The sequence below is a fragment of the Sinocyclocheilus anshuiensis genome, unplaced genomic scaffold (assembly GCF_001515605.1).
Source record: "Sinocyclocheilus anshuiensis isolate Anshui unplaced genomic scaffold, SAMN03320099.WGS_v1.1 scaffold1280, whole genome shotgun sequence".
Taxonomy (NCBI): domain Eukaryota; kingdom Metazoa; phylum Chordata; class Actinopteri; order Cypriniformes; family Cyprinidae; genus Sinocyclocheilus; species Sinocyclocheilus anshuiensis.
In genome coordinates this window covers 234642-243813 of record NW_015546075.1, presented here as the reverse complement: position 1 = coordinate 243813, position 9172 = coordinate 234642, and the positions used below count along the sequence as shown (strand labels likewise).

The window sequence follows — 9172 nt, the reverse complement described above, 5'->3', positions numbered from 1 at the left end:
ATTAACATATATTGGGTTAACTAGTAAAAAAAAAATGTCTGTACCTCAATGCACTGTTTAATCCAGAAGTGGCTGCCCATGGCCTCCCAGTTCTGCGAGCAGCAAATATACAGAAGCCTCTCATAGACTCGTCGCTTCATTGATGCATCAAACACCTCGAAAAACTTTGCTCTGATCAGTGGCTGGGTGCAGCGTAGCCCTGACAAGAATGCTGGCTCCAGCTTGGATGTGATGTCACTTCCTGAGAGGTTCTCATCTCTGATAAAAACAAATACCAAAGTGCTTTAGACAAATGCTGCAAGACTGGTGTTGTGTTTACCTTCTGAGATGGCATGAAATGCAGAGTGACAATAAACAACATGGCGGGTCTTTAGTAAACCACAGCTATTAAGGACTGCAAGTGTTCCAGCATAGATACAACTAGAGCTGTTGACTTAAAGGATTAGTTCACTTCTGAATTAAAATTTCCTCATAATTTTCTCACCCCCATGTCATCCAAGATGTTCATGTCTTTCTTTCTTCAGTCGAAAAGAAATTAAGGTTTTTGAGGAAAACATTCCAGGGTTTTTCTCTATATAGTGGACTTCAGTGGGGTTCACTGGGTGGAAGGTCCAAATTGCAGCTTCAGTGCAGCTTTAAAGCATTCTACACGATCCCAGATGAGGAATAAGGGTCTTAGCTAGCGAAACGATCGGTCATTTTCTAAAAAGAATAAAAATTATATACTTTTTAACCTCAAACGCTTGTCTTGTGTAGCTCTGAAATGCGCATGCATACTCTGTGCAGTCCCATTCAAAACAGTTAGGGTAGGATAAAAAAAATTCCCATCTCATTTTCTCCTCCAACTTCAAAATCGTCCTACATCGCTGCAGAAGTACTGACCCAGTGTTTACAAAGTGAACGTGCAAAGAAGGTCAAACGCCCTTTATAAAAAAACGGTAAAACAGCAATGTAGGACGATTTAGAACGATTTTGAAGATGGAGGAGAAAATGAGAGGGGAGTTTTTCGATATACCCTATCTGTCATGAACCGGAATGCACACGCAGTTCACGTGTTGCATGTTGACGCAGAATTAGACAAGATGAGCATTTGAGGTTAAAAAGTATATAAATTGTAATTGTTTTTAGAAAATGACAGATCGTGTCGCTAGATAAGACCCTTCTTCCTCGTCTGGGATCGTGTAGAACACTTTGAAGCTGCACTGAAGCTGCAATTTGGACCTTCCACCCAGTGAACCCCACTGAAGTCCACTATATAGAGAAAAACCCTGGAATGTTTTCCTCAAAAACCTTAATTTCTTTTCGACTGAAGAAAGAAAGACATGAACATCTTGGATGACATGGGGGTGAGAAAATTATGAGGAAATTTTAATTCAGAAGTGAACTAATCCTTTAAGCCTATGGGTTCTCACCAGGATGAATTGCTCCTGACGCTGGAGAAATGCTCTTTTGCCCAGGGTGATGGTAACCCCTAATGCAAATTGCCCCTCAGCCGCCAACCACCCCCAGCCCCAACTTTAGCAATCAAAATGGGGCCTACCACCCACCAGCCAGAGTCTTGTTGATAATGGCAATAGATGGAAGGCCAGCACGGAAAGCGGACCCTGTGATTAATCGGCGTAATTACCTGTAGACGTAATTAACGAGGTCCAGGAACTGGGCATTCAATTCAAGGTCGTCAGGAAAGCGCTTCTCAATGTAGGTCATCATTTTCACCAGCAGAATGGATTTCTCTCTTGGATTAGGCACCTAGGAAAGAGAAGCGAAGACAAAGAGAGAGAGAGTAAAACAGCAGAAAGGAAGGGGATTGAAAGAGGAGAGCTGAGGAGGAGAAGGGGGTAACAGACTGATACAGTCCATTTATCTTTCATCTATCAGGAGAGTTGTGCAGAACCTTTGCTCTGCTCCTTTTTCCTCCCTGTCTGCTCTCTCGCCTTGGGCTAACAGAACAGACACCTGGGATCAGCTGTCCAGGCCACAGCACACTGAATACACAATGCCTCATTTACAGCAGGAAAGGTTTTGAGCTCAAATGTTTAACGCTGGTGTATTCAGAGACAACAAAAGGTTGGTTTACTATTGTGCGGTTTAGCAAGTCTACAGAAATGGAAATCATACAATTACACCATGTTAAATCAATAACGCATGAAATATCAATCAGGCTAAGCCATTTGCACGAGTGGTCGTGCTTCAGGCGGGGGTTAACAACACCAAGCTGCGGCAGACGGAGACAATGAAGAGGGACTTCAGGAGCCTGATCGATATTGGTTACTGTTGATAAAGCACTAATTGTCGGAGATTTTAACATTCACATTGATAATACAAACGATGCATTAAACCAACAACATACCTGTTAGATCCTGTACCCACTAAATTACTGAAAGAGTTGTTACCTGTAGCAGAAGAACTGCTTCTCAATATTATTAACTCGTCGTTGTCTTTAGGTCACATCCCAAAACCATTCAAGCTGGCGGTTATTAAGCCTCTTATTAAGAAACCACAACTAGATCCTAGTGAACTGGCAAATTACAGACCCATTTCAAATCTTCCATTTATGTCTAAAATTTTAGAAAAAGTTATGTCTGCTCAATTGCGCTCCTTCCTGCAAAAAAATGTTTGTATGAAGAATTTCAGGTTTCAGGCCCCACGATAGCACAGAAACTGCACTTTTTAAAATTACAAATGAATGGATCAAGTTTTACTTGATCTTAGTGCTGTGTTCGACGCCACAAGATCATGACATACTCATAGATCGATTACAAAACTATACAGGTATTCAAGGGCAGGCTTTAAGATGGTTTAGATCCTACCTGTCCGATCGCTACCATTTTGTTTATTTAAATGGGAAGTCATCTCAATTATCACCAGTAAAATATGAAGTGCCACAAGGATCTGTACTAGGTCCTGCTATTTTCAATATACATGTTGCCCCTTGGTAATATAATTATAAAATACGGGATTAGTTTCCACTGTTATGCTGATGACTGATAAGCTACTACTAAATATTGTAGAAACTTAATTTTCTGTAAAGTTGCTTTGCAACGATTTGTATCGTGAAAAGCGCTATATAAATAAACTTGAATTTAATTTGTAGTTGATTTCCCTAAGAACTGTAAGCACTATGGTGCTATCAAAACATAGCCCTGCTTGTTTCTGAATCTCAACCAGCAACACTAGCTCAAGCAGTGGCGTGAATGTGGGGTGGGATTATATATTGATCAGACCAATAAGAGACCAAAGAAAACCTGTTTAAAACAGTAACTATTTTACAATTCTGTTTGGTGGCACAGAATTAACATACTTAAATCTTTAAGCTTTCTTCCATCTTAGACCACATTCTGTTAAATTGGACAACCAATTTTTTTTATTTTGTAAAAAAATACATAAATTTAAAGTTCCTTTTAAAATGTCGTCATACATTTTTTTTTTTATTACTGAACGCTGCTCCCTGAGTTCTAGTTATAATGACTGCTTTCCTCCCTCTCCCTGACCTTGCTTTGCTGTCAACTAGCATTTTTAACTGCCCCATCATTCAACAGCCTCTTTGCAAAGTCGGCATTACATTGTGACACGATCACAAAATAATCAATGCCAAAATGTACCACATAAAATATCAAGATCAAACTAAAATTATTAGAGATCTTGTTAAAAATAAACTTATGAATGTGCTGTCAAGTACAGCACATGGTTTGAACCATTTCAACCAGAGGGTCAGGCACAAGGGTGTCTCAGCTAACTTCCAGGGTAGCCCAACAAGTCTTAAAGTTATTTCAATTTAGTTATCTTAACATAATCTTAATTCAAATTCTAAAAAAAAACAACACTAAAAGATAAAGACATACTACATTAAACTGAACTAGTCAACTTTCAAGTGTCATCTTTGCTACTTAATTTTAGTCTTTCTGGACTTGGAAAGTTTTGAGTTTGGAACATTGTTACAGTGTGTTTACATAGCACAATATAATCTAAACTAAGATCAAAGAAAATTCCTCATAATATGACACCAGGTGAATTATTATTTTGATACAGCAGCCTGTGAGAATTTACCTGGTTGGTGGCCATGGGGTTGCCAGAGTTGTTCTTGACCCATTCCTCCACAATCTTCACCACAGCTCGAAGAATCTTTGGGTCGGGAGATTTCTCGATGAGGGATGTAAGGATGACCTGGATGAAGTTCTTCCTCATTTCCATGTTCATGACCGACAGCCTCTCCTTTACCAGATCCAAGCTAAGCATGACCAACTCGCTTGTCACTACAGCCAACACAGAAGAACGAGAGCACGATTACATGACAGCAATACTATTTTCCCTTTCGTTGAGGTTCACAGGACTTCTATCTTTTTCCAAATCGAACAAAGAGGAAAAAACTACACACAGGCTCACATACACAGCAAAATGTTACATGAATCTCAAAGACAACCATTGAACACACATCAAAAATTGTAAAAGACAGCTGAGGATATGAACCATAAAATACAAAAGTCTGCCTGCTGAAAGCGGGGGAAATGTGATTGAGTTTTACAGCATGGAAAGCCGTAGCAGAAAGGAGACAGGTTATCAGTTTAGTCTGGCCTCTAAATGTATTTTCTGCTTGATTTGCTCAAGGTAAAATGTGATTGTTCTGATGAGTCGACCCCTTGGGGGAGAATATGTTAGAGGCTGATTTCCAGTTCACCGCTGACTCACGCTGTGAGGGGGTCTTGGGCGACACTGTCAGGGTGACATTGCAGCGTGAGGCCTGCACAGGACATGCAGGGCTGAAAGTGTGCGAATGTGTGTGTGTCTGTTCAATCCCATCTCCATGTACCATTTAAAAACCATAATAGCATCTAGAAGGCACTGAGCAGATGGGATTGTCTGGATTTTATATTCTGGTGGACACAGTGGGAGATTTTTGACTTCAATCACAGAAGATGTTTCTCAGTATGGTTGGATTTGTGGGCCGGTCTCTAAACGTTTGACCCTCCTGCAGCACGGACAGCATGGACAGCGTACGCTGAAGTCTAAGGGTTCTCTCTCTCTCAATCTGCTCCAAGGTGACAACGTGTCTTTTTGTCTTTCGGCCCACTTTTTAAACTCCTCCAGATGACTGCAGACAACAGGATTAAAGCTGTCCCAGTAAGAGCGTATATTTTTCCATCATACTGTCAAGAGCCTAAATTTAAGACAGGCTGTCAGTTCTGGGCCAAGAGGAAGAGGACCCGTTCTGTCAGACAAAGCAATAGATCTCAACCTACCTCAGCTGGTTTCCATATACTATCCAAAATCAAGACAAGCTTGAAATCTTTAAAGGCTTGAAAACGGCCTCCTGGAAGGGAGGAAGCGATCTTAACCAAGCGCAAATGGGTTAATGACAGAAAGAGGCCAATGCTAAAGCACAAATTTGTCTAAATTGAGTATAGCATACTATATTTCATTAACTTAACATGATTGCTTCTAGACAGCAGCCAATTAGGATCGATTCAGATGATTTAGTGATCCACTGAGTGCCATCAACATAAGAACTGATCTGACCTGTGTGGTGCCTGTTCTGTTTAAATTTACTTAGTGGGTCAATGCCATAAGAGTGTACACAATGAAAGAAAAATCTTTCAAAAATCATGCCAAGTTTTTTTTTAGGAATGCGTTCTTTGTATTCATTTTGGTTTCTTATGGTTATAAAAAACTTATACCATTATCAAGAAAACTTTACATTTCAAAGACTAAAAATAATGTGGTGCAACCATCAAGTAATTTCTTAAAAAATATATTGCATATTCAAGTTCAGCATATTTTTCAAGATAATAGGTATTATCTTTTACAAATATCATTAATTACTAACTCAAATATTACACGTTTTTGGGAAGTCACACTTCATGCCACCTGACTAATGATTATAATCTGACTACAAACGTTGACTGATAAATCATAAAGTCAAATTATCATATATTTTAGAAGACTTATTGACCTTGACACACAGGACCTGCAGGGGTCATCTGTATGATGCAATTTACAGTTTTTCTTTTCTGGATGCTGGTTGTATCATTACTTTATTATTTCAAATATTAATATGCAATTTTAATAAAAAAATATCATAATAATAATAATAATAAATACAGCTGCAAACAGCAATTAAGAGGCCAAGCACAATGGAAGCAAAATGAGAAGCTAAAAGCATGACAATGAGCATCAAACCAACTACAAAAATGAGTAAAGATATTTGGAGACAATTTTAAGCAAAATGGTTGAAAACCCATAAATACAATTACTTGTAATATGACATAATTGCTCAATATTACTTTTGACCAATAGTTGGCACTGACACCAAATTAATCTGTTATGGTCAGTGTTGAGTGACAATGTCACAAAGTTTGGAATCAATATGTCAAAGCTTTGCAGAGATACAGCCTCAGATGCAGTTTGGCATGCCATCAAATTCGTTGATGTGGTAAATAAAAACGGTTATGTCTATAGACAAGAAATCAGTAACTTTTTAACAGCATGGTCTGAAGAAGATCTGAGTTGAGTTTGGTGAAAAATTGGACCAACAGTCTAGGAGGATTTCGAAAAGCAAGTTAAAGAAAATCTAAATGGAAAAAGTTTGGTCTCAATGTGCTAAAGTGTTACAGAGATGCAGCCTCACATTTATTTTGGTGTGATCGTCAAATTGGTTTGCATGTTATTTGAGAACAGTTTGATTAATCAGCTTGAATTCCATAACTGCTTGTTGGCATGGTCTGAAGATGATCCGATACAATTTCTAAATCATGAAAATCTGAGCAAAGGTTCAAAAATTTAGGTTTTCAGAAAATTCAAACAGAGAAAAAATTTTCATTGTGGAAAATGATGTCAGAAGGTGCATTCGAATCATACAGATAGAGACTCCAAATTTGTTATGTTTAATGTTCAGACTGTCTTTTATTGTGTGCCAAATTTCATAACTTTTCCGCAAGCAGTTCAATGTGCAACCATAGACATCAGAGCAGAAATAGAAAAAAAAAAGGTTATTATTAGGTGCTTCGTTCCTAATAATAATAATAGACCATTTCAACTACTTAAGGTGAAATTAATTTTAAATGTATCTTTGGGGGAAAACGTCTTTGACACAAGAGTCTAAAGAATGGTCACCTGTGCTGGTTTCAGCAGCTCCGGGGTTGGGTTGCGGGCTCAGGTGCTCTCTCACTATCTTCTGCAGGGAGCGCATAAAGACGGAAATGAGGCGGTCGATGTAGCTGGAGTTGTTGCTGCAGGCCGACTTCAGGATCATCAGCGTTCCTGGAAGCAGAGAGGAGAGAGAAGCTGGTAACATGATGCCCCACTGCCCTCAGAACACTGTCAGGGACAACAAGCAACATGCGCCTGCTAATGACTTTGGGTTCAGCTCCTTTGTCCCTGTAGTTGTATTACAAGGGTGTTTCTGGAGAAATCTAAGCGAGTAAGGATGGAGACAAAAAAAAGCATGAGGAATGCATTTCTTAGATCACAGCTCTGGGGAGGAAAGATAAATGTAAAAAGTCACCCTCGATGGAGACACATACAGTACATCAGTGGTAAGTGTAACTCTAGAGCACTGCCAGAGCGGAATCAGAAGGCATTTATTGAACAATGGTGCCATTTTGAGCTGAAATGAAACACTGGTAACTTTAGAATGTTATCCAATAGAGTTTCAGCACTTTTTGTTTTCAATTATGAAATATAATTAAAGATGAACTAAGTTGTGAAACAACTAAGTGTTCCATTATAAAAATATTATCTGAAATATATCCACACTAAAGTACACTACTATTGCAAAGTTTAGGGTTGGTAAGGTTTTTTAAAAATGTTTTTGAAAGATGCCTCTTATGCTCACCAAGATAGCATTTATTTGATCAAACATACAGTAAAAAAACTCTAATCTTGTGAAATTTAAAAATATTATCTGAAATATATCCACACTAAAGTACACTACTATTGCAAAGTTTAGGGTTGGTAAGGTTTTTAAAAATGTTTTTGAAAGATGCCTCTTATGCTCACCAAGATGGCATTTATTTGATCAAAAATACAGTAAAAAACTCTAATCTTGTGAAATTGAATGCATCCTTGCTGCACAGGAGTAGTAATTCATTTAAAAAAAATAAAAAACTTATGAATAGTAATGTACTACAAAACGCAATAATAATTATACAATTACAATTAAGTATATAAATATATGATTTGCATTCTATACTTAGTATATAACAGAAAAGACAGCTTTTTGAAAACCTTAGCATCTATTTTATGTTGGGGAAGATCTTCCAGAATAACTCCCTTTGGTCATGCAGTAGAGCTATTACATTTTCTCACCGAACAATTGAGTTGGGTTAGCGCTGCTGGCTTTCTCGTAGTTGGTGAGGCCTTCATAAATGACCTTCCCTACGGCAGCGTACAGACACTCCAGCTCCTCATACTTGGAAGCCACTGAGGATGTGCCTAAAGAAAAAACAAAATATTAGAAGAAAATGTTTTAATGTACATAGTTGCCACAGTTTTAATTGGAAAAACTAGCACAACCTGGACAATCTTATAAAGAGATAACCAATTACAGAAATGGGGCTTTAACATATACTGCTGTCGATAATCACTAGTGTGTCTAAAGTTATTATTTCACAACCTCTGTGGAGATTCAACCAATGCATGTTTCTGTTAACAGCTGCTGACCATTATACTGGCCTTTAGACTGTGTCTTGCACTCGAGCAAATCAAATGACGTAATTATTGTTCACCATACATATCCACAGCTATGCTCAAATGAGGTCTCTAGGAGAAGATATCATCAGTCTGAACTTGATCTACTCACTGGGTTCTGTGGGGAAGGTGCTCATGAGTCTGGACAGGAGGGAGTGGACTGCCCTCAACACTTTGGTGTTGCCACAGGTCATGCAAGCTGCAATGCCACGCTGCAGGGGCTTGAAGTGCGCAAGAATGGCTGGAGGCTGCAGCACTGACAGAAGGAAGCTGAGAATCTCAAGCCCTGTGCAGATGTTGGAGAAGTTTGCCTGGTTTGGCTGCTCCTGAAAAACAGAGGAGGATTGATGAGGTGCAGAGGAACTGACACTAGTTCAGTTCAAAAATATTAGTACAATTTAGAATAACCGTTTTCTATTCTAAAGTATTTTAAAGTAAATCTTATTGCTATGATGGCAAAGCTGAATTTTCAGCAGCCATTACTCCAGTC

General features: G+C 38.6%; 1 protein-coding gene across 1 annotated transcript in view; it reads right to left on the bottom strand.

The window, feature by feature from the left end:
- Positions 1 to 9172, bottom strand: part of LOC107699870 (transformation/transcription domain-associated protein-like) — an 89179-nt gene that overhangs the window by 38283 nt on the left and 41724 nt on the right. The window contains 6 exon segments of the mRNA XM_016501281.1: positions 45 to 258; positions 1628 to 1749; positions 4048 to 4253; positions 7108 to 7254; positions 8302 to 8427; positions 8795 to 9008. Coding sequence (XP_016356767.1) covers positions 45 to 258; positions 1628 to 1749; positions 4048 to 4253; positions 7108 to 7254; positions 8302 to 8427; positions 8795 to 9008 — 1029 coding nt within the window.